Source organism: Larus michahellis, chromosome 15, assembly GCF_964199755.1.
Source record: "Larus michahellis chromosome 15, bLarMic1.1, whole genome shotgun sequence".
NCBI lineage: Eukaryota > Metazoa > Chordata > Aves > Charadriiformes > Laridae > Larus > Larus michahellis.
In genome coordinates this window covers 12,742,202-12,768,041 of record NC_133910.1, presented here as the reverse complement: position 1 = coordinate 12,768,041, position 25,840 = coordinate 12,742,202, and the positions used below count along the sequence as shown (strand labels likewise).

General features: G+C 55.7%; 1 protein-coding gene across 1 annotated transcript; it reads right to left on the bottom strand.

The window, feature by feature from the left end:
* Positions 1-1,114: 1,114 nt before the first annotated feature.
* FAM163B (family with sequence similarity 163 member B) lies at positions 1,115-25,597 on the bottom strand. The gene is made up of 3 exons (XM_074609391.1): positions 25,285-25,597; positions 2,609-2,724; positions 1,115-2,426 (listed from the first exon to the last, which is right to left on the bottom strand). The coding sequence occupies exons 2-3, from the start codon at positions 2,699-2,701 to the stop codon at positions 2,037-2,039; spliced, it is 483 nt and encodes a 160-aa protein (XP_074465492.1). The 5' UTR covers positions 2,702-2,724; positions 25,285-25,597; the 3' UTR covers positions 1,115-2,036.
* Positions 25,598-25,840: the final 243 nt, after the last annotated feature.

Below are 25,840 nucleotides of genomic sequence, written 5' to 3'. Positions count from 1 at the left end.
CCCATGTCAAAGTATTTTATTTCTTTTTAATTATTATTTCTTTTGTTGGTTCCCCCCCACCGCTCCCCCGTGTTTCCCAAAGCCCTGTACAACAGATCACCAGGTGAAGGTTAGTGAACGCCGATCGGTTGCTTAGTTCCCAAGCTACATGGGAAGGAAAAAAGAAAGAAAAAGGAAAAAAAAAAAAAGGGAGAGAGGAAGGCTGGGGGGAGACGTATGGTCACGAAAGATGCAAAGAAGAGGAAGGCTCGATGCGTGGAACCAAACCCCGGTGAGAACTGTACAAGGAGCGCGGCCGCGGCGGCTGCCGTCCCCCCCACCCCCAGAGCAGAGGCGTCATGCTCCCGGGACACGGCGCCGCAGGGACCAAGCCCAGACTATTAAACATGTACGAAACTAAACCCAGCCCCCACTCCCATCCCACCACCCCCAACAGAACCCCCCCGAGAAAGTCAAAGATACTCATTTGCAAAGACGGACTTGTACTTCAAAAGATTTCCTGCGGAATTAAAAGCCCTCGCAGTTAAAAGTAAAATATCTGGCTGGGCTGCAAACAGTGTTCGGGAGCCCACGGGGCGGAAGCCACGGCTTTTTTCTTCCTGTCGCATCTTTAAAAAGAAAAGCTGAGCCGGAGCACAGCGCTGAGGCCATTAGAGTCTCTTTGCAGCCAGTCCACCCTCCGCCGGCCGTCCCCGAGTCCAGCGCGATGCTTTTAACCTGAATAACGCAGAATCCGGGAGAAAGAGGGTGTTTTGTCAGACAGACTGGGGAGTATTGTAGGGTTGGAGGGGAGGAATCGAGACGGTCGGGAGAAAGCAAAGCACGAGTCCACGCAGAGGCAGCGCTGCAACGCGGGATTCCTCCTCCCAAAGCACGGAATTAACCAAACGGCTCCTGTGCCGGACATTTAGCGCAGAGGGACTTGCTCGGTGGCCGGCTCTGCGCAGCCCTGGCCCGACCCAGGGTGGCCAATGGAGCCGGGGCCGAGCCAGGGCCGCAGCCCTGGCCACGGGAAACTGCACGATGGAAAACGCAAAAGAGCTGGCTTTGCCTAAATCTAAAGTGTTTTGACACATTCCTGAATGGGGAGAGTGTCCCATGGCTTTTTTTTCCCCCCCCCCTCCTAAAAAAAAACCACAACCCCAAACACAAATGTGAGGATGTGCATGCAGGAGCCGGGGGGGGCATGTACATGGTCTTGGTCTTGCTCGCCCAGCCCTCAATCAGCAGTCAGGTATGGCATTGTTTGGAGCGGGGAGGCTGATTATTCGGAGGGGGCGGTTAGGGGCGCATTCCTCCCTCCAAAATTGCGCCGTGTGTTATTTCCATAGCCAGGCAATGCAATGGGTTTGCAAAACCCCCCAGCCCAGCTTCACTGGGGGGGCCGTAGAGCGGCTCTGGGGGCTCCAAGGACAAGGACAGGCTGTGTGCCCACCAGCCATCCTAACCCCGAGGGGATCGCGCCTGTCACCCGGCAATGAATGACCAACTTGAGGAGTGCGACAGCCTGGGAGCGGGGCAGGGCTGTGCACACACACACAGGCGCAGGAGGGGGTGGCAGAGGGGTGGGCAACAGCAGTCCTGCTTTGCTATGGGACCATGGAGGGATGGGGGGGGTGGGGGGTATGGGAGGGGGTGTCAGCCAACCCTGTGCCCCATCACTTGCTTGTCACCACTCAGCGCTCCAGCCCAATGGTGAGGAGGGGCGTTTGCTCTGTATAAAAGGATGCGCAATATCAAAATCCTCTTTATAAAAACAAACAAACAAAAAAAATGCAACGCAGCACTAGGAAACCTTGTGTCCTCCGCTGTACTCCCCTTCTGGGTTTGTGCTCTTCCTACCCCTTTATATTGCCATTTCGCACGTCTCTGCCTACAGAACGTAGAAATACATTCTTTTTTTTTTTTTTCTCTTTTTTTTTTTTCTTTTTCAAAACTCTTCCACAAATTTCAAAAAGTTCTCCCCGCTGTTAAAAGCCCCCTTGGCTGTGGGGAGGTGGGACGCGATGTTCTGGGCTGGGCGGGCAGCCAGCGCCTCACACGTCGGTGCTTATGCTGCGGCTGCGGGAGAAGGCTTCCCGCATGGCCGACAGCCGGTTGGGGTTGAGCGCCTGCAGGTTGGCCACGCTCACCGGCAGATCGAGATCCTCCTGGCTCACCGTCTTGTAGCTCACCCGGTCGCCCCCATTGTGCAGGTCCTCAGGGGGCTCCTGCAGGAAGAAGGTGGGGGGCTCGTAGGGCACGCAGCCGGGGCAGCTGGGCCGGCTCGGTGTTGGCTTCTTGCCGAAGGGTGAGGAGGAGTAGAGGGACGGGCCGTTGGTCAGCACTACGTTGCGGTTGCAGTGGAGCGGCGGGATGTGGGAGTGCACGGCGAAGTCGGGCTCCTCCTCATCCTCTTCGGACTCATCCTTCTTGCAGCAGTAGTACTGAAACGGGATGGCCCCGTGGGGCCAGGGCTCAGCCGGCATCCCAAACCGCCCACCCTGCCACCGAGGGGCTGCTCCGTGCACGCCAGCCCCTGGGGACCGGCAGGGAGGGGACACCGGGCTGCTCATGGGCTCCTCTCCCCATCGCAGCACCCTTTGGGGCCACATCCCCCCGGCCTTACCTGGAGCCTACAGTAGCAGAGGACGGCGATGATACAAAGCAAAATGACAGTCGCTAATATTCCACCTGTGATGACCACGGTCCCGGCTGTCATCCGCCCTCTTCTCCATTAACAGCCTGCAAAAGCGAGTGCACGGGGTGACGGGGGGCGGTGGGGGACAGGGAGCGGCTGGTGCTGGGCGATGCACCGGGCTGCAGGTCCCCAAACCCTCAGCCCACCCCCGTTTGGCTTCTAACCAGGAGACCTCTGTGGGAGGTGATGGGCAGGATCAGGCCAGATCCTGGCACTGGGCACCCGTGAAAGCCATCGGGAAGTCCCTGTCCCCCGCTAAATGCCACCTTGCAGGTGCAGGGGGATAAAAAGCTTCACGCAGTGGGTGAGACTTAGTGCGCAGCAGCTCTGGGGTCACATCGGGCTCTTCTGCATGCAGGAGGGGGGGGCCCAAGGGAAATAAAACCTTCTGCCCAGTGCCTCTGGCACCCAGGGCAACCCCCCGGCTCCTGCCTGGTGGCAGAGAGCTTCAGTGATGGGAGAAGGAGCTTTGCAGTAAGGATTTCTGAGCTGTACACATTTTTCTCTGAGCCTATAATCCATTTTCCCCATGAAAACAATGTGGTATTTTAATTTGGAATAACGGGAGCTGCTAAGTGAGCCTCTAATGACTGCGGGGACCGGCGCTCTCCCCTCCCTGAGCAGCGAGCTGAGGTAGGGGATGTGTCTGCAAGGAGGCACCAAGCTCCTCGCCTCTCCATGGCCAAGCCACAGTGTTGGAGGGGCTGGCGGGGGGGGCACCCCAGGATGATGACTCTGACCACTTCGGGCGAGCTGTTCATTCCCGTCGCGGCAAATGCTGCGGCTGGGACACAGTGTCCCGGACATCCCAGAGACGCCGTGGCTCAGCTTGGCCCCACGCTTGCGTTTTGCGGCACCACCAGCACCCTTCTCTCCCCGGAGTGCCCCTTAGAGGAACCTGGGTGCTGACACAGACCTGGTAGCGGTGGAAGGTCCCTGCTCTGGCCCTGCTGGGCTCACCCAGAAGGCAGACGCTGTGCATCACACGAGCCCCGCAATGCCAGCACGGGTCTTGCTCTGGGCATCCCTGAGCTCGCAGGACGGCTTCGCAGGACCCCTCCATCCCACGCAGAATAAGACCAAGCTCTTTGCCACAGGAAGGATGCTGGGGAGACGCGTACCTGCCTGCAGACACCTGCTCGCAGCTATGCAGACGGCGGCACTAACACCAGCATCGCTCTGCAGCTAAAGCTCCAGCAGCCCTTTAGTGCCGCAAGATTCGGGCTGACAACAGCAGAAGTGACATAAATCAAGAGAGAAATCGTATGCTGACCACCTACTCTACGAGCGCTTTAACAAAGCTGGCCTCCAGCTCACGCTATCAGGTTAAAACAAAAAAACAACCACCCCAGCCCCAAATTACTTCAGCACCCGAGGAAAAGCAACCCTATCTGTCAGGGATTTAACCCGCTTCCAAAGAAAATAAATCTGTGGCATATTTTCAGGCGCTTAATGTCCTGCTAAAGTTGGGTAAGTGCTGAATGGATAAAGCAGTATCACATTTTATGTTGCTGCTGAGCGGCGCTGTAGGAGGGAAGGTAATTTATAACGATGTCTGAACGCCTCCTAGCACCGCACGGCCATGGGGCAAGCGCCGGGCCAAATCCTGCCCGGATGCCTTGGTCAAAATGCTCTGAGGAGACGCAGGGAGAGGAACACGGTCAGGGGGAGGGTTTGCTAAAAAAAAAAAAAAAAGTGCATTAGTGATTTAGAAACTTTGATTCCTGTTTAAAGAGGGATGGAGGCACACGGCGGCACCGGGTGCTGTGGGCACAGGCACCGGCCCGGCAGAACGGGCTGGAAATGCCCATCTGTGGCTCCTTTGCTGCTCCCGTTTGCAATCACGGCGCCAGCACGAATCTCAGGGCAGGGGCAGGCGCAGGACCCGGCTCTGGAGTGACTGGACTCAGCCCTGCAGCATCTCGGGGACGGGCGCTGCACCCATCAGAGAGGATCAGCATCTTCGCCAGCTCCTTGCCAGCCCCAGATGCCAGGCGGCAGGCAGGGCTCGGGCAGGGAGGGCTCCTCGGCTTCCTCGCCGCTTAATTAAACGGCTGCCTTCCCCGGGGGTACAAGCCAGGGTCACACAGAGCCCGTTTTCAGGGTTTCTTTCCAGGCCCAGTCAGCCAAACGTGGCATCGCAGCCACTGCTCCCTCCAGAGCAGGACCGTTTGCATTTCCTTCTTTTTTTTTTCCTCCCATAACATACTTGTCTGATTAAAGCTGCGTACCTGGAAGCATTAAAATCTCCAGCGTGCAAAGGGGGAGGAAAGCAGAGCATTCGGAGGCCCATAAGCAGAACAATTCCTGTCTAGACCTCCTTTTTACATTTGTTCCTAATTTCACGCTCCACAGGCTCCCAGATTCATATATTTAGTAATAAATATCCTGGTAAAAGGAAGTGCTTTGCAGCTCCACTGTGGTCTTGGAGAAAGTATTAGGAACGCAGGTACCGAGAGACGCGGTCCCAGCAGACGGTCGCTTCGGTAACATTAGGAGCCCTCCAGCTACCGAGGATGCCGGACCCCCCCAGCCCCTCTGCCCCGTCCAACTCCAGCACGTCCTCCATCGCTGCCAGACAGCCGGGAAGGGGCGGCGGGGGGACGGTAACTCCACACAGGCTGTTTGCCCCCGGCCCAGGAGCTCTTTTCTGTAGGAAAGAGGTCCCCAGTGCCGTGGGGTGACTGGGAATGGTGCCTCTTGGGGGTTACTGGGAACCACCATGCTGGTGTGGGCGCACGGGAGCTTGGGGGCAATGCATCCCCCTTCCCCGACACCCTGCTTTACTTTCCCAGCGTGCAAAGGACACGTCGTGCCGCAACAAACCGAAGACACGTCACTGCAGGGTTGCTACAGGCTGCTCCTGGATGAGCTGTTCGGTTTTGGGCACGACCCGCTGCCGCTTGCCTGGTTTCACCAGGGCAGCTACTGCTGCGCCTGCAGCGGCGCCATCCCCGCAGCCTTGCGGCGGCTGGGCACTCCCGGGGTGTGAGAAAATGCCCTTTTCTACTCCTTGCAGCTGCAGAAGACACAAGCAGAACTCCCATCGGCTCCAGTCCCGGTTCGGTGACCCCCTTCCTCGCTGACAGCCCCTGCCGTGGCTGAGGACGTGGGCTTTGAGGTTCGCAGCTCACTAGGAGCCAGGTCCGCATCAGCCCCTGCCCCGCACGTCGCGTGGGCACTGCCACGAGGCACTGACGGACCTTCCCGACGTGCTGCAGCCTGGCCCAGGGGCTGGAGGGGGCTCGGGGGAACCTTCCCACAAGCAACAGAGAATGGGACAGCCCAGAATTGCACTTGACAATGCAGAAAGGAGAAGGGGGGGGGGTGAGAAATCACCCCAAGTCACCCCACCCCAGCATCCTGAACGTGGCCCCTGGACGGCCCAGGGTGCCCGGTGCGGGGAAAGGCTGCTCACGGCTGCGCCTCGCGGTGGGGGCCACGCTGGGAGCGAGACAGGGCAGGCGGCTCTGCAGCCAGCGCCCCTCGGGACCTGCGTGGGAGGAAGGCTTCGGAGCAGCCGGGGGGGGCTGAGCTCAGCCCATCCGAGGGCCCCAGCGAACACCCGGCTAACCGCGGCTCCGCAGCACTGAGCTCCAGGTGCTGGAGCACTCCAGCCACAGCCGGCTCCCGCGGACTGGCCTGACCCTGCCTGTGGAAGCTGTGGGAGAAGGAGACCTGGGGACTGCTAAGGAGACCACTCCAAGGTTTCTTTAAGAGACCCTCAAGTGCCTAGTTAAGCCAACTCCTAGAATTTGCAGGTGTTATGATCAATCCTCAGGCCAGACCTTTAAATGAATGGGGCCTCCATCCATCCCATCCCATCCCATCCCATCCCATCCCATCCCATCCCATCCCATCCCATCCCATCCCATCCCATCCCATCCCATCCCATCCCCAGGGCAACAGAGTCGCCCCCTAAAGCCTTTTGCACCAGCTGAAAGGGCTGTCATGGCAAGCACCAAAAAAACAGGAACGATAGTCCAACTGAGACTGTGCCTGCACAAGGAGACCATGTCTTACCTGCCAAGAGCTGGGGTCCCCGGCTTGTGGCACTGCCTGCGTCCCCCCAGCAGCCCTCGGACCTCCTTCCTCTGCAGCCAGGAGCAGCACAGCCTTCTATTTAATAAGGAAGTTGGGATTTCCCATATTCACCTGACTCCAGAAGCTGGAGATTTAAACAAACCAGCCAAACTAGGTATGAAACAACAACTGGCAGCACAGACGTGATTGCTCAGGCCTGGTACCTCAGCACTGGAGCAGGCAGGAGCCTGGACCCCACCATAATAAACACACAGGAATAAACACACAGCCACAACCACCCCACACCGGGCTCAAACCTTCTGCGTGAGACCTCTGGCCCTCGTCCTAGCCCTTCTGCTGATCACAGCGGTGGTCTGACATGTGCAGAGGGTAGCGGGGATCAGCTCTGCCCTGCCCTTCCAAATGGCCAAGATGGAAAAAGGAGAGAAAAAAGGAAAAAAAAAAACCCCACCCCACCCTTCCCAGGGAGCGGAGGAGGCCAGCGCCGTGTCCTGAAGTAACACCATCCTGCCTTGTCTTGGCTCTGCTCTGCGCTAGCACATCCCTGGCCGAGCTGTGTGCTTGGCTGAGCCCTGCCGCCGAGCGTGGGTGTCCTCCCGCACCCGGGAAGGGCCTCCGAGGGGGGAGCCACCTTGCAGGCTAGCACGGCCCCCCCGGGCAGGGTCCCCATGCTGCCGGCGCTGACCCTCCCTCGAGCACCACGAGCGATGGCTGGTGGTGGGTCAGGTTATTTGGGTTGCTCTGGGGAGAAGACCCAAGGGAGGGACCTCAACGGGGTGAATGTTCAGGTTGGGAAGATTAAGTCCTACGTGGAAACTGGGGGTTGAGCAGCTGTGTACGGGGGAGAATGAGTCTGACCCTCTGTGGTGGAGGGTCACGAGCTCCATGGGTCTTGTCCTGGGTGGGCGACACTGCCATTTCCCATCTCATCCAATTTCCCAGCCCATCCATGCACAACAAACCCTGACACCGATGCTTCTGCCCGAGCCACACTTCAGAGGAAAGGACAAGAGGTCAGCAAGAGGCCGGGGAAACGGGAGAGCACGTGAGCGATGTCCGACATGCCGCTTCCCCGAGCTGCTGGGTCTTGCTGCCGCTTTCCTGGGTGCAGACAGCATTCGGGACCCAGGAGGAGGGTAACAAGATGACACTATAAGAAACTGGCCAGGGCAGAGCGGACTGGATCTGAGCCCTTGGTGCTGCAAAGTTTCAGGGGGAGCCTGGCTTACGCTCACCTATTGCCCCCCCGGCGCCACGCAAAGGGTAAACCCCAGAGGGTGGGTGCGAGGGAAAGCCACCGCCCAGCCAGCAGCCACCAGCCTGGGAGGTGGGAAAGCAGCAAATAAGTTAGAAGCCAAAAACAGTTTGGTGGCAAATACAGCCTTATTTCTGCATTTCCCCCTGTTCCTGTAATCCTACCCAGTCAATGAATAAGAGCCGGGCTGCTAGGAACAGCCGGGCAGCGTGCCAGCAGAAGACTTTGCATTTACGGAGCCAGCGGACAGGGCAGCTGCCAGAAACACAGGCGGAGAACGTGGCTTTCCATACGAAAAACACTTTAAGCAGAAGACCTGCATCACTTTTGTTTGCTTTCTCTCTCTTCACCCCGCGACGGCAGCGCTCCTGGCCTGGGGGCTGATGCTCTGCGTATACAGCGGGGATTTAAACAGCCAGGCCTGGCCGCGGGTGGGCTGGGGAAGGGGCGCACGGGGGCTCGGTGCCTGCAGACCCATCGCTTCAACAAGACCATCTGAGCGCTCCTCGACACCAGGACAAGACGAGACGCGTCTCATCAATCAATGCTTCATCAATCAATGCTTCCCCATCTCAGCACTAATACTTCCCATGCGGGGACCCCCCCTCCCCCCGTACCTCCAGGCACCAAGTTTCTTTTGAACTTTTTATGAGCCGACGGCACTTAACTCCCTGCTGTCCCCTCTTTGGAGGATGCTACTCACAATTTCCCAGGCTGATCCACAGCAGATGGGTCCTCCTGGGTGCTGTGGATGGCTCAGGGATCCCAGCAGCCCCATCCTCCCATCTGCACCCACTGGGACCACACTCGCCCCCATCTCTGCTCAGACACTGGCCCTTTGCAGAGCGGCTCCTGCGCTTGGGAGGTGCTTCCCCTACCAAGAAAATGGGGGTTTACAACACTATTGATAGTCCCTGGAATAAGAAGGAGTTTTGGAAGTGAGTCGATGGCACATAGGAGAGGGCTCCCACCGCCTGGGAGCTCCAGCCAGGTCTGGGCCGTTGCTGTCAGGCTGCTGTGGGCTTTTAAACAATAAATCAGGACAGGGAACAAAACACTTCACACCCACCTGGAACTGCATGGCCCTTTCTGGCGGCCTTAGAGCCGTTACCTGGTTTGAAGCCAATTGCAGAGGTCACCGATGCTCTTACTGAGGTAACTCACAGCTACGCCTGCAGTGACCCCTCCTGCCCTCTGCGACAGACCCCGATACTTCAGCTCCCGCTGATGTCTGGACCAGAAACAACACATTCCAAAGGCAATTTATACACAGTGCCTGATAAATTATTCAGCAGATAGGACATTGCTGGAATAGTGCTGAGCTCTGCAGAACAGGATCCCAGCCACCTCCAGTGGCGTACGGCACGGCTTGGGCAGGGCTGGGACGGCAGCTCGGGGCAGGCTGTGCTGGGGACCGGGGCTCACCGGGTGCCTGGGGGGCCGAGGGCAGGAGGACAACACTATGGCCAGAAGAGGTGACAAGAGCTGGGGTGTGAGAGAGCCCTCGCCACCTGCAGGTGTGTTCTTGCCCTGGTTTTAGTGCCCTGGCAGTGAGAGTTAAGCCTGGAGGTACATCAGGCTAATGCAAGGTGAGCGTCGGGCTGATACCAGGATGCACCCCCTGTATTTCATAGAATCACAAAATGGTTTGGGTGGGAAGGGACCTTAAAGATCATCCCGTGCCACCCCCTGCCCTGGGCAGGGACACCTCCCACCAGCCCAAGCTGCTCCAAGCCCCGTCCAACCTGGCCTTGAACCCCTCCAGGGATGGGGCAGCCACAGCTTCTCTGGGCACCCTGGGCCAGGGGCTCACCACCCTCACAGCAAACAATTTCTTACTAATATCCAAACTAAATCTCCCCTCTTTCAGTTTGAAACGGTTCCCCCTCATCCTATCATTACACTCCCTGATCAAGAGTCCCTCCCCATCCTTCCTGCAGGCCCCCTTTAGGGACTGGAAGGCTGCTATAAGGTCTCCCCGGAGCCGTCTCTTCTCCAGGCTGACCCCCCCCAGCTCTCCCAGCCTGTCCCACAGCAGAGGGGCTCCAGCCCTCTGCTCTGTCAATCATAACCCACGATAAGCTCCTCCCGGGGACTGGAGGGGCTGGGGACTGTCCTCCTCTCTGCCCGTTCTCAGCTCAGCCCTTCACAGCCAGAAACTGTCCCCGAGCCGTGCCGATGGTTGGGCTCAGATGGGGAACGGGGACAGTCAAATATCACAGTGATCCGCTCCTTCTGTCTGCTCTTATTATCGTCCGATATGACGCTATATAATAACAATATTATATATCATTAAAAACCAGACTCTTAAAATCCAAAGCGTTATAACCCAAAGTGCACGGCAGCCAAAAGACTTGTAGAAAAGCCACTGCTTTTCTGATAAGTTGTGTAAGTTTTTTCCATATGCTGAGAACACGCTGTCTTCGTGTCCCTGCAGGTGTCCCTGCGGGCAGTGGCACCGCCGGAGCGGCCAGGCTGTCCTGCGCGAGAGCAGCTCATCAGCTCGGAAACCCAGCAAAGGGGGCTCGGGTTATTCGGGAGATACATCACAAAGCAACTCCACATTTCGGGTTTTCCAGAAGCTTAAAAAAACGCCAAAGTTCACAGGACAATTAGGGATCCCCTCCCGCCGGTTACCATCGTTAGTTTTTAAAACAGAGACTGGCACTTAGTGAGGCATCTGAATTTTCAGCACGCTTAAGCAGGCTGCCTTCAAAGTGCATCGATTTAGGGGATGCCTGCCCCAGCAGCGCGCGAGAGGGAATATGTGCTCTGCAATAATGAGGCAATAATGTCATTTAATACAACCAAATCACGCCTAATGAAAAATAATATTTGCACAGCTCATCAAAGCGGCATTGAGGCTTACTAAGCACAGCTCCAGGCATGAATTTAAATGACTGCAAACGCTAAACGGAGCGCGGCGGTGCCGCTGGGGAAGGACGGGGCAAAGCGCTGAATCACCTGGACGGTGTGTGCTGCCCTTGGGAACGTCCCCTTCCAGCGCCCCTGGGGCCGTCCCAAAGGTGCTGCTCTCTCCGTCCCAAAGGGACTAGGGAAGGTGTCTGCGGACACCTCGGCATCGCCTGGAATAAAGCAGGGTATGTTCACCCTTCTCTGCCTTTCTGGCTGTAAAACTGTACAGCCGCATCCTAAAAGGCATCAGTAGGGATGCCACTGGTATCGATGGGGATGCTACTGGGATCGATAGGGATGCTACTGGTATAGACAAGGATGCTACTGGTATTGATAGGGATGCTACTGGTATCGATAGGGATGCTACTGGTATAGACAGGGATGCTACTGGTATTGATAGGGATGCTACTGGTATTGATAGGGATGCTACTGGTATAGACAGGGATGCTAGCGACTCGGTGCCGCCCAGCAGTGCATCCCTGCACACCAGCCCTACGCTGGCATCAGTCCAGGAGAGGTAAACCCAAAAACCACGTCCAAGGAAGGAACTGGCACAGACGCCAAGGAAGGAACCAGTACAGACGTGATGGACTCGCCTCGGGGTCCGCGCAGAGCGCTGCCGCAGCAGGGGCTCCCAGCCAGCCCGTCTCTGTCAGGATTTGAGAGCTGCTGTCAAAGCACAGCAGAGTGTGTGCAGGGTTTAACCCTCCCCAATCCCACCTTTCACTGCCCAAACAAGCACACTCTGCTAAAGTACCAGGAATTATTTCCTTACATCAACTGGAGAGACGGGCCATAATCCCAAACACACATAAGCTGCCTAAACTCCTTCAAAAAAAAAAAAAAAAAAAGAAAGAAAAAGGAAAGAAAGACAGGCTGTCTTTCCACCCTGCATCATTTAATCGCCTCTTGAATTATAGTTTAGTCAGCCTGAGATATTAGCAACAGAGAGAGCAGGTTTTGGTATTAGCAGCTTGAGATAAGCTACCGCAATCACTGCTGAGCGGGGAATAAGTCAGAGAGTGGGGGGCACCCACCCAACCCTGGGCACTTCTCCTCGCAGGGCAGTTTTGCAGGCTGGAAACGTCCCCTGGCCAACCTGAAAAGCTAGGGTTACCTTACTGAGAGCTAACGATAAATCTTACTCCTGATCAGTACTTTTTCCTGCCCAATTCACTGAGCAGGCATTGCTCCCCCTCCATCACCGGCCCGCGGGAGAGCTCACCGCAGCCCCCCAGCGAGGCACAGTCTGCTGCAGTGCCGGTGGAAAGGTGAAAAAACCCTAATTGTCAGAAAACGCTGCTGAAATGATGCGCCAAAGGTGGAAAAAAAGGGAATCTATCCTTCTGAAAGCAATTCTGGAAAGAATTGCTCCATTCACCCGGATTTTGCAAGCTCCTCAGGCTGTAAACCAGCCGCTGCTGCCCCGAGAGCCCGACGCAGCCAGGGGAGCCCATGGGACCCGGTGCCGTACATCAATAGCTCCCCCCAGCTTTCCTCACTGTCGCATCTCCCTGCAAACGCCTGGGGAGCAGGGTTTTGTTGCTCAGACGGGACTGCTGGGGCATGCGGATGGGGAGAGACTCACGCAGAGCTGCCGGCTGAGCTCTCGGCGGATTACGACCCTGGCCGGGGGCTGGAGCCGCCTCCTGGCCCCAGGAGCTGGAATGGATCCAGTGCTCCCATCCATGGTGGTCCTGGGGAGAAGGCTCTTACGGGCCAGGGGCACCGCGCAGAGGGAGAGGAAGGTCTGGGTACCCCCTGATGGCCGTGCAAAGCAACAGGAGCAGCAGCTCCCATGGTGGCCCTCCCAACAGCGGCTGCTTTAGCGCCGGGGGGATTGTTGGCTCTGGCTGTGCAGTGGTGTCCGCATGGAGCTTCGTTCTTATGGGAAGACATTGCAGCAACTGGCCTGGGGGAGACGGACTGAGTCAGCCCTGCCGGGATTCAGCCTTGTGCTATTAGGAACACCACATGCTTCAAAGCTTGGGTTTGCGCCTTTCAGCTTTTGCCTTAGTCAACCAGAGAGCCAGGCAGAGCCCATGCAGCCAGCAGCCGGCCCCAGCCGCGCGTTCAGCCTTTGTGCAACATCCGAGCTGAAGCCCTGGTTCAGCCCACGGCTACTGGCCCCGGCTCCTCTCTGCCTCTGGCAAACGAAGCAGCGCGGTGCCCGAGAGGGAAAGCATTGCTCTGCCAACACCCATTTTACAGACAGGGAAACTGAGCCCTGGGCTGGTTAAGGCTCTGCTTTTGAAGCTAGTTTGCTTGAAATCTATCCACTATCCAATATCTATCCATTTCCAGGCTAAGGCGGCTTCCACCAGGACAGGCTCTGGGTAAGCAGCGAGCTGGGATCAGCCCCGCTCTCCTTCCACCCCCTACACCGGTGGCTGGGAAGGGTGAGTCCCCACCCCTGACCTGGTGGCCCCTGCAGATGTCCTGAGACGCAGATGAGCCATCGATCCTGAGATGCCGATGAGCCGTCGATCAGGGGCTGGGGAAGGAAAAGGACACGTACCGCGTACATTTCCAGTAAGCAGTAAATCCAACAGCTTTGCACTTCCAAGAAGTATGAACGCAGCTCCGTGGGACGGGAAGATCCCCAGCAGATTAAAGCCTTTGCGAGCTGCGCAACTCGCTCTCGTTTGCTCGGGATTCAGGGACCCAAACGGGCTGGGGTGGAGGCAGCAGGGAGCACCATGTCCTTGGTGCTCATTAAATGCAGCAACCTGAGAGCTCCAGGGACCACCCTGGCAGGGGAGGGACCAGCACCCCTCTGTCCTTGCCCCCCCAGCTGTGGGTGGGTGGCTGGTGGCCGGTGACACCTCCAGCAGCCCCACGCTGTCCCCACAGCACCCTGCTGTCACACACTGGTTCCTGAGCCGCCCTGGGCTCTGGCTCTCCGTGCGAGCCGCTTATTCCTCATCAGTCCCCGCTCCTCTGCCCTTGTGACACGAACTCCCTGCAGCGTGACCTGGGTCTGCGCTGCTGCGTGGCACCCGGTGACTCCGCAGGTGCTGGCTGCGACCACCCAGCACCTCCCAGGGACGAGCCCTCGGGGCTGCCTGAACAATCCCGCGGGCACCAGCAGCCTCACCCGGGATCTCCACAGAGGTATAGGTTGCTGCCTTAAAAAAAAAAAAAAAAAAAAAAAAAAAAATATCACACAAAAGGGTAGGGAGTTTCCATAGCTACAGCTTTACATTGCTCTGGCAAAGGCGCAGGTTCAGCCCGTGTATCGAGAAGCAAGCAGAGTGTTTTTCCCACCCCAGCCCAGCAAGGCAGCATGGCGCGTGAATAAAGAAGTGAAGAGGGCAGCGAGAGCCCAGCGATTCTGGAAGTAACACATAAATGATAAGGACTGGCAGCAACACACGAACGATAAGGACTGCCATGTGAGGCTGCCTCTAGCTCTGCGCCCCCTGCCCTGCCCGACCCATCGCTTGTGTGGGGCACGAGTTGCATTTGCGGGTGGGGAGGGAAGGAGCCCTCACAGCCCCCCTGTCATCGGCACCGCGAGCGTGACATCCACCTCCACACCGCTCGGTGTAGTCAGAAACCGCTTCATTTGAGTTATTGTCTGCGTGCTGCTCCCAGGGCTGGACTTCCAGAGACGGGGAGAGAGCACAAGGAGTGAACCCGCAGGGATTTACTGCTGCTGCCAATGCAGAGCCACTGCCCACAGGACCTGGGGACGTGGGACTTGCCTCGCTTCCTATCCGTGCCTTCCACAACGCAACGTCCTGCACTTCGGGCTGGTGGCAGCACCACGGCTCACGGGGAAGGACACGGACGTTTGCAAACCGCTCTGGTCATGAACAAGAAGGCGATGGGCTTCCTCATTGCTTGCGACCAGGCGCTTTCCTACAGGCAGTAGAATCTCCTTCTGTTATCCTTTTTAATAAGGATTTATCATTGCTGCATCAGGGGAATTAATACAGACCCGTCTGAGAGGGTAATTTCAGATTCTTGGCAACTTACGCTGAATCTGTTCCAGTAAATTTTCCTTTTTTCCTCACCTTAATTCTGTTACAGCTTTTCCTGGGAGATGAGAGAGGGAAAGATTTAACTCAGAGGAAAAAAACCAAACCCTCAACAACAAAATCATGAGCAAAAAAGCAGAAAAGATAAGGTAATTCATACAGCTCAGCTGAAAACCATCATTAGGCAAATAAAGAAACAGAAAAAAAACCTTCGCACAAATCGCTCCACTCGAACCATGTGGGCTTCACAGAGCTGCTGGGATCAAATGTTTGAAATATCGACTGTTCCCAGGGACAGCATCTTTCAGAAATCAAAACACATGTGATGGATCTTTTTGCCTAGCGTCAGCATTGGGGCGACGCAACCCTGCCTTTGAAATGACTCCTGGATGCTCAAGAGGCCCTTGAGAGCGATGCGGCGGCTCGTGCTCCCCCCACACGCACCCCACCGTCCTCTCGCCATCCCCGGGAGCGAAGCAAAGCCACCGCCGGTACCCAACGGCAGGGGAAACTGAGGCAGGCGAGGCTGGTGGGGCAGGGCTCTCCCACTGCTTCTGCCGGCCTTTGGTACCTGCAGGGATCGGGCTCCACGCACCCCGGCCCCTCGTGTTTGCAGCACATCGGTGCTGGCATCTTCCCCAGCAGGCTGCAGTTGCTGCCTTCCTCGCTTAAATGACGCCTGACTCGCGGCACCTCGAAGGACTAGAAAATGCCAAGGAGCTTCTCCTTGAAAGCCGAGCCTTAGACCCGCGCCCTGGGTCACCCCTGGGCGTTTGAGCCCTTCCTTGGCCTCGCCGAAGGGCGGATGGGCCAGGGCACCAACAGCAGCTTCCCGCAGCCCTGGGCGGGGGGGGCGGTCAGATCACGTAACCCCCCGGGGATGAGCACACAGAAATGCCTCCATCCGTCCTGGAAAGCTGGAGGAGACCCACACGCCAGCGCCGCCCCACTCCACCCTTCAAATCCCAGCTGAATTTCACCTTTCTTCACTTGCGCAGTGAGCTCACTCGGCTCGAACGCGTTTGCTTGAACTCCTTGGGTCGTAGGTGCGTTACGCTGTTATAAATAACACTTTCTGCCCCAGAGCTAAGCGTGCCGATGAACTGGGAACACACCACCAAGAGAGCAAAGCCTTTCACTGAACTCGGCTGATTGTCTGAGCTCTCTAGACATCACCCTGCCCACGCCAACGCTGTAGGACCACAACGAGCACTTCATTAACAGCCCCCCTCAACGGTAAACCACACAGAAACCCGCTTAACTGATAAGTTTAAGTCTTACAAAACCCAGACCTGCAAACGTGAGCGTCTCCACGGCCCTGTGCCTGGTTAGCAGAACAGAGCCCACCGAAACGCAGGCGCCCGACTCGCGACGGAGCTCTGCCTGCAGGAGATGCCCCTCGCGAGGATAAACAGACCACAGGTCTCCTCTGGGAACCGGGAATACATTCATTCAAGCCACGGGCCGGTTTAACAAAGCAGCCTGCAACCTTCCTGCTCCTGGGCTTGACAGCGGCGAGCTTGGGAGCCCAGGAATTTCTGCCGTGATCCCAGGATGCCTGAGTTCTGCTGCGGGTCGGCTGAAGTAGGATATCACGAAATAGCACAAGACTGTGGCCCTCGGGTTACACGGCGATGCTAGCATTCCTATCAAACAAAGCACTATTTCTTTGCGGGTTCCTGCAAACGTTCTCATCTGTATGCATTTTTGGAAATCGTCTCTTTTTGAGCAGAACCCAAGCGCTGGCTACAGCACCAGGGTGCCAGTGTTACGCGTTTCTGAGGCTGGGCGACTCTAATCCTCTGCAGGCAACAGTCCCGCCATAACCCAGCAATATTCAGGCTTTATATTTACTACCAATGAAGCCAGACAACATTTTAACGACCTGCCCTTTGCCTGTCGATCCTAACATACAACAATATAACATAATATTTACACAGATATCCCAGAAAGCAAGTAAGATCAGCGCTTGGTTTCTCAGAAACCAGTATCGCAATCTTGTGTTTTCTATAACCTATGTTGTTTTATTTAAAAATACAACAAAAACAAAGATGTGATGCCAGAAACACAAGGGAAAATATGTGCGACCAAGAAAACCCGACTTTCTGTGGGCTGAATCTGCTCCCACGAGCTACCGTGAGAATCGGGAATAACTCTTGAGAAGTCAGTAATGTTAAACTGTTGCAAATCAGAAAAAGCAAGCTGGAACTGTCTAATATTAATTGTATAAATATTGTGATTGTCTTTACCTCAGGGGGATGTGCCTGCCCACAGGATGTCGCATCCGGGCTGGCCGGGGGGATACCCGCAGGCCTCCTCTGCAAAGCGCAGCCGGGATTGTCCTGGACGTGAACCCACGTCGAAACAGCCGCGAATAATCACAGAATCATTATGGTTAGAAGAGACCTTTCAGATCATCGAGTCCAACCGCTAACCCAGCGCTGCCAAGTTACCACGAACCCACGTCCCTCAGCACCACGTCTACCCGTCTTTTACACGCCTCCAGGGATGGCGACTCCACCACTTCCCCGGGCAGCCTGGTCCAATGCTGGATGACCCCTTCCCTGAAGAAATTTTTTCCTAATATCCATCCTACTTGAGGCTGTTTCCCGGCTGCGGCTCAGCCTGCCCCGCTCCTCTGCTCCGCGACACCCTGCACAGCGGGCACCCCCGGCACTTCTTACAACTTAACACTTCTTACACCCTGAAAAAATCAGGGTTTGTGGCCTCGAGGTGCCAAACGCCCTGGGAGCTTCTGCCGGAGCTGGGACGAGCTCAGGGGCACCAGCACCCAGACTGGAGCTGCCCTTCCGCGGGTACGTCTTTGGCTCCGGTGCAATCGGTAAGAAAACGGCTTTGGTGACAGCTGGGTCACCTGGAGGGGCTTGAGAAACACCTTTTGAGCGCTTTAACGTATTTGGATTGGGAAGGGGGGGCCGCCAAACCACGCAGCTTTTTGCCCTATCCCTGTTTGCACAGGGAAAGGCATCTCAAAGGAAAGCCACGGGACAGACGTAAGTTTGAACGATGCCCCCAGCCTCTCCTTTGTGTAACGCAACAATAAAACCACAAAATTCACCTAACAGCAAGCCCAAATCAACGCTTATTATCCTTCCCCTCCCAGCTCCACTCCCACTCTCGCAGCAAAGCTATTTTTCCCCCAGATCCCACCACTAATCTTCCCAGGGCTTAGCTACCCAGCAGGCGACACCAATCAAACCAAGACACCTCCTTTGCCTTCCACGTGAGAGCCTTATAAAAAATTGCATCCCTGGAAATCCCCGCTCGCCGAGGGAGACGGGGAGAGATCCCCAGCAGCGGGGCCATGCATTTCCTAGCCGCGGCACCACAGCACTTGCTCAAAACCGAGCCTCTGGCAGCCTCGATACTCTATTTTTCTCCCCAGGAAGGGAGTTTAGCTTGGATTGCCACAAAAGGCACCATGCCTCGCTACGTGACTCACGTATATTGTGTTAACTAAAGAGTGTCAACGTGCACGCTGCTGTTCTGCAGATGCAAGGGTGGGAAGGCAGGAGGGAGAAGGAGCGTCGCTGCCTGCAGGGACAATGCACCGGCGAGGGAGAGCTGCCCGCGCCGCACAGCCGGTCGTCTGGAGATGAAGCTGGCAACAAAGGAGAGAGCTAATGGTTTGCCAAAGCTCAGGCAGGAGGAACCCACGACTGGTCTTAAACCAAATCCCCACTCAGAGCAAAGGGAATCCAGATGCAAACCGTGCGGCAAAGCCCAAGCAACACCCTCGGCTTCAACGGGGAAGGAAACGGCGGGTTTCAGAAAAAGAGCTCTGTACTGGGATTGCACCGTCCCTGCTGGTCGCGGCGGAAAATACTGTATTATTTCCTAGGGAAAAAAAAAAAAACAACCAACCAACCCAGAGGAGCAAAGGTGGAATATTGGGAATAAAAATGAGCAATGCTATTTATAGGTGGGTTATTTTTCTCACGGGAAACGGTGCCTGTAAGGGGATGTTTTAGCAGAGCTGCGATGTGCAGGCTGTAACGCTGCCGCTTTGGGGTCCTCTGGCACTCGCCTGTGAAGTCCCTCTGTCTCCAGGCAGGCTCCCGCATCATCACAGCAAATGCCAGCTGCGATGGAGCCTGGCTATCATCTTTTACAACAAAGCCCAAGACATCGCGCTGCTGTGATCAGTGCTGCTGTGATGAGTCTTTCAATCTCGAGACATTTTGACCCCCTTCGGTTGAAATGACCCGAGCTGGGGAGAGGTCGGGGGAGACAACGACTTCTGAATCCTTCATAAGGCTGTGGCCCGTCCCCAGAGAGTTTTCAAAGCAGCCACATCACCCAGCAATCTGGGTATTTATCTACGCCCAGGCAGCCAGTTCCCTTTCATTAATGCCGATGTGTTTTCCCCTTTAAACTCAAACAGACCGAAACTCTCTGTGAGCAAAGAGCCAACCTGGCCTCTGCTGATGCCAGCTCTGCAGGTCCCCGAGGAGCAGGCAGTGCTACAAGAGGCCACCTTTGTCCATGATGGTCCAGCCTAGATTTTTTCAGGCAGCTGAGGAACAAGGGATCGCTCTGCACAGCAAAAAATGAAGCCACAAAGGACTTTTCCTCACAGTTTCCCCTCCAGCAGAAAGGAAGGAAATCCCAGCCGTGTGGCGCGCCCACCGCTTGCAATTCCCCCAATGTAATGAGCTTATGAGCTTCTGCGGCTCAGACCCCCGTGACGAACGTGTACCTAGAGAAAAGCCATAGCGTGGCCTCAAAGCCATACCTAAAGCTGGCAGTGCGGAGGGCTTCGTCCCCCGCCGGGCGAGAAGATCATCTCCTTTATCCCCTGCCCAAGAGAGGCCAACCAGTGCAGCCTTCAAGAGCCTAAGCTGGAGTTTAGTGGCAATTTAAAATAAAATAAAAAAAAAAAACCTAAAAGCTTTTCCACCAAAGCCTATTTTTCAGGCTGGCAGCTTCTGATGGTTATCTCACCACCTAAGTTGTCTGTAATTGGTACCTCGGACAGGAAGGGAGACGAGGATGGGGCTGGAGAGCAGGAGCAGCGAGTGGCCGGCGGGAGGGCAGGGCTGATGAGGAGGAGGAAGGCAGCGGATAGGGAATAGGGAGAGGCAGGCTGGGGTGTGTGGGCTCTGAACAGCTCGGAATGGCTCGGAATGGCTCTGAACAGCTCAGAACAGCTCTCGACGCTCCTCTGCAGCGTTGACACAGCCTCACGGCAGCACCAGATGAGGAGAAAGAGGGCTGGAGCCAGCGCCCGGGACGGGATGGTCCCGCTGTGGGCAGAGCGCTCCGGTCGGCTCCAGGACTCCACGGGCACCCCCCGATCACGCTCCCCCCATCCTCCCCTCAGAGAAAATCAGCGGCAAAACAAGAAAGAAAGATGTGGGAGACCACGACGTGATTTCCTCCCCATCACGGCTCTCCGAGGGGCATGAAATTAATGGTGACAATTAATTCTGTTTGCCCTGGGGACAAGGTAAGAAGCCAGAGGTTATTTCTGGCAGGAGCGCCTGCAGGTGCAAGGCTGGTGTGAGTGACAGCAAAGCCACGTCTCTTCCCTCCTGCCACATGCGGGCAGCGTCCTTGTCACCTGGGCGAGGGAAGGGGATGATGGCTGGCACTTGGCTTCTGCCAAAAATTCACTCCCCCTTCTTTTTCTTTTTCTTTTTCTTTTTCTTTTTCTTTTTCTTTTTCTTTTTCTTTTTCTTTTTCTTTTTCTTTTTCTTTTTCTTTTTCTTTTTCTTTTTCTTTTTCTTTTTCTTTTTCTTTCTTTTTCTCCATCAGGAGGCTATTAACTGAGCGGGGACACGATGAATAAAGATGTGGGCTGCAGAGCATCTCCTCCGGCGGCCTCATCGAGCCCTCCAAGTGCTGGCAGACCCTGCCAGCCCCCCCGCTCCCTGCAGAGCCTCCCACCCTCCTCTCAGGTGCTCACAGCCGGTTGCTTTATCCGCTGCTAATGACATTTATTTTCTTTTCAGAGGCTTGGGGAAGACTCTTTCTCTCGCCCTCCCTGCTGATGAGAACCCTGCTGCCCTATTATGCTGCTCTGAGACCTTTTTTTACTGTTGAACTGCTGGTGGTCTCCCCTGCATCCCCCATCTGCGCCCCCCAGCCTGCTCCTCCCACAGCCAGACACACGCTTCCCCAGCCTGATTCAACCAGCATTGAAATAAAGAGAAAAACTCACGTTTTTCAGGTTGGATCAGGTCCCCCTGGCCTGGCGAGGACGGGACTTGCTTTTGGGTTTTTGGTAACTCACCTCTAAAATGTCCTTCAGAAAAAAGGCAATTATCACAGTGCCATTAAGGCTTTCCCCATCGCACGGCCAGATAACTCGCTGGGAGTCTTTTGAAATAACCTTTAAACAATAGATCCTGCCTTGTTTACTGAATGTTTTTGAACTCAACAGTAATGCATCCAGATGTCACCCGTGTCTACTGTAGGCCTGACTATTTCTGGAAACACACCAAGGGCAAATTGCTTGGATAATGTCAGATATGGTTGCAGAGAGAATGTGACAAGTTTCCATCTCTTTGATAAAAGCTGCGGAGCAGAGAGATGTTTCCCAGGGCGGCAGAGCCGTGTCCACCTTCAGCTCAGCCCCACGCGGGAGCCGCAGCCCTCCCCGGGGCTCCTGGGCAGGTACGGGCGGCACTCGCTTTCCAGCTGGGGAGAAAATCAGTGTTACTGTCAAGCAAAGCCTGGCAAAGCTCACGAACCGCCATGGTGGGTGGTGTGTCGCTGCGGGTGGCTTTTGTCCCGGAGGTAAGGGATGGGGAGAGAAGCATTGGAGGCAGCGAGGAGGGGCTGAGCTGCGCTGGTGGCCAGGCAACCTTGGGGAAGATGTCTCAGCCCGTCCTGTGCCATTATTCTGGATGAAGCCGAACACCAGCTCTGACCCATCACAGGTACTTGCTTCAACAAGTGAGATAAAACTCTGTCTGCAGTGAGAGGGTAAACAAAAGTCCCCCAGCCCCTGATTCATTTGTCTTCACTCCATGGCCTGCCAAGAGGAGCACCAGCACACGCTGAGGGAGATGCCACCATCTCCCAACAGTGTCCAAGGCTGCAGCGTACACTGCTGCCCTCCCAACTCCAGTGAGAAATCCGTACTCCCAGTCATGTAGGATGGGGAAAAATCATAGGCTTTGTGATTTTGGCCTAAATCGGTTCCGTTCCTATTCCCTCTCCACACTGCCTCAGCACAGGCACCTTGAGAACTGCACAGTCGACAGGAGCCAGGTCCTTTCTGGGGTGCCCTGAACTCTTATTAATGGGTCATGGCTGTTATTAAGCTTTCCAGGGTCCAAGGATGTTTCAAAATGTTATTATGACTTTTAATTTTGTTCCCCAGCCTTTCCAGCTGACCTCTGCCCTGGGCTGTTCTTGAAGGGATCGCAGGGCTCGCAGGTTCCTGAGGTCCCAGCCTGGTCTGGGTTGGCCTGGAAGGTCCGAAGAGGGGCAGAGTCCACCACCCAACCAATTTGTCATCCCTTTGCCAATCTATCTGTGGTGCTGGGATATATGCTTTTTTCTCAGGCACAGGGTGAACCAATCCTGCCTGCTGTGATAGATTAGATCATGAGGAGAGAAGGACATAACAGGCGACGACACGGGAAGAAGTGTAAATTAGAATGGGAACGAGTTGCAAGTTCAACCCCAACACCTGCCACCTCTCCTCCACCCCTTCCCTGCTCTTCTTCAATGGCGTACGTTGCCTGACAAGCCGTGGGTGCGGGGCCCTGCCAGCAACAAGCACCTCTTCACTGGCCATGTCCTTATCCATATCCATGACAACACGACAGCCAGGTACCAGAACACGACGAGCGAGAAGGTGCCAAGTTATCCCCATTTCTTACACCAGCACTAACACAGCTAAGCACTGCGCAGCCAAATGAAAAGCTCCGAGGTACATAAATAAATATCTTACAGCTTGGCCAGTGGCAAAACCCCTCGCTGACCCCCACGCTGGGCACCGAGGACATACCCTGATGTGCCCAAACGTCAGTGGCACGGACTTCTTCAGCCTGCGAGGGTGCCGCTAAGCTCTCTGGGCTGCACATAAATGCCCAAGGGCATTAAGCACCTTTACGTCTTTGTATCTGTCCCCCAGCAAAACTTTTAAAGGAGCCTAAAAGGGGTGCTTAGGTATGGCTGCGGGGTCAGCAGGCGTTCTGAGGCTTTAGACACGGGACTACCTTAAAAAAAATTGGATTAATACACCACCGGCAGTGAGCAGGTCCTCTGTCACTTCTGAACATGTTCTTAGATTGTGAAGCCCGCGAGAACAAACCTTCAGGTTTGGCTCTTGTGTCACCTACACAAGGTTTTGGGGACTGCTGCAGCTGCAATGGAAAAGGATCAGGAGGAGACATGACAGCCAGACCAATCTTCTCTTTGCTGGAAAGCGAAGAGAAGCACAGCAGAGATACAGCCAGTAACCCCAGTGCTGGTAACGTTCTGCAACTCTTCTGTGCTCGGGAAGGCACGGGTATTTAAGAACTGCCTGTATTCGTAGTCTGTATTCACTGACAAGAAAACAGAGAGGAGCAAATGCTGTTTCCTTCCTTTCCCCTCACATCCCTGCATCTTTCATAAGTGAGAACCAATGTACCGAGGGGTGACAAATCAACATCAGTCACTTTGCGGGGGATTTTGTTGAAGTTCTTTATATCTACTGAGCACCAGCACCGTTCCCCAAGAGGTCCTGTCATCGTTCTGCACGGAAATCCTGACACGCAGAGGAAGGAGGTTACACTTCTAATTACAGCTGCACGGTCTTTAAGGTGTTTGAAATCTCGTTTCATCCGCTGACAGCCGTAATGCATCTTTCTGCTCGTTTCAGACGAGATGAAAACCAACCATAAAAGGCTGCAAACAACCTTCCATTATTCACGCACCATCGCAACAGGGCAAGTGCCTAAATCCAGGTGTGCGGATAGTTCAGGCGCTTACATGTAAAATTGACATAAACTATTTCCCCTTAACAGCATTATAATTTAGTTGCTTTCTCAGTGAAGACAAGATGCAATGACTAAAAAAACCCCATCACTCTGGGTACTTTTGCTCCAACGAGGTCACTCAGGAGCACTGTCTGCACTCTAAACATCGGGATATCTGCCAGCTTTCCTAAAATGACAGGCATCCATCACGAAAGACTGAAGCGCGTGATTTTACCATCTAGGTTTTATGCTGATTTCACTGCTCATTTTAGGCTAGAAGACAATCTGTTGAACCTCAAAGTGCAGTTTTCTCTTACCTTTAATTTATTCTGTCAGAAAACTGTCTACCTTAATGAGTATGAGCACACCCCCACTACCTTCCTAGTTTGGTGATCTGTTATGTCAAATATAAATAATCCTGTCTGAAACCAGTCGATATGGGGAAATGAAAAGCCATCTTCCCTTGGGGGATTTCTCTCTCCCTCCCACAGCCCCCCCGAGCCTGCAGACTACCTTTAACATACCGAGCAACGTCCATGTGCTTCTGAGAGCACAGACCTAGACAGCTGTTGTGTTAACTAAATAGTGACAAAAACAACCCACAGATAATTATGCTTCCCCCTTCCTTGCATTCACCTCTGGATTCCTCCCCGTCACCATCGCTTTGTGGTGTGTGAGCTGGTTTGCTGCCTAACCTGGGGTGATCGCTACAAGCTCACCTGGATGCAGTGGGGGGTTCCTACATCCTCCGGGGCCAGGACATGAGATAGATAGGAACAAACCCTTGTGCTAGACACATGGCTCCGGGTGAGAAGCCCAGACAGGCGACCAAGAGAGGCCAGTTTCAGCCCCATGCCAAGCGTGCAAAGGAGGATGAGTTGTCCCCGGGGCAGAGAAGGACATGACCCACACACCCAGCTAGGGCATGGGATGGGGGCAGCTTTGCCACTCCACCCCTGAGAGATGCTTTCGTGACCTCCTTCACAGGCATGGCTTTGAAACTAAAGGCACTGCAGGACGAGAGAAAATCAAGCCTGGAGCATCCCGGTATTTTTCAGCCTGGTCTAAGGTGGTGGGGCTTGGCCAGTCCCCCTGAGACAGGCTATCGGGGAGCAGATGCTGTGCGATTCTCCGTGTCCCTGTTTGCTCTGCCTCCCCTCTCCGAACCCCTTCCCAGCTCCAACTCTGGCAGCCGGGGCTACTCCTCTGCCTGCTCTCCTTCCAGGCATTCCCCCGGGACCGGGGGTTAGCTGCCGGTTCCCCCACCGCTGCTGAAAGGCAGGTTAGGATGCTCCGGGAGGAGGACGAGGGAGGGGGGAGAGAAGTAAACAGGAGGAAAAGCACCGCAAAAGACCCCACCGTTGGGAAGGACGGCGAGAAGGAGCCCAGGCAGAGCCGGGGGAGGTCGGTCCGCCGGCGGCGGAGCCTCCGCGCCGCTGCCCGCTCCGCGCTGCCCTCCCCGCTTACCTTCAACCGGGGGAATTGTGGCTGGATCGCTCAGGTGGGGACGGCGTCTCCCGAAGTCTCGGAGAGCATCAACGCGAAAACAAACCAATTAAAAATAATAATTTTTAAAAAATAATAATAATAATAATAATAATAATAAATATTAAAAAAATAAGGATAGGAAGGCGGACGCCAGCTCAGGGTGCCGAGCAGGCGAGCCGGCAGCAGACACCCTCTCGGCACATGGCCGGGCCCGGCAGCGGCGGCTCTGCGGGGGAGCGCTCCCTCCCCGCCCCGCGCCCCAGCGCCGCCGGTGCCGCCAATGACGGCGGCGCGGAGCCGAGCGGCGCCCCCCCGAGCCCCGCACCGGGGCCGCACGGGCAGCGGCGCGTGCTGCCGGCACCCCCCCTCCCGCACACACACACACACACACACACACACACAGACAGAGACCCCTCGGACCCCCCCCCCCCCAACCCGGGCCGCGGCGCGGCGGGGGGCGGCCGAACGGTGTCGTCCCGTCCCGTCCCGTCCCCCCCCCCCGCACCGGGATGCGGGGCTGTCCTGGCCATCAGGG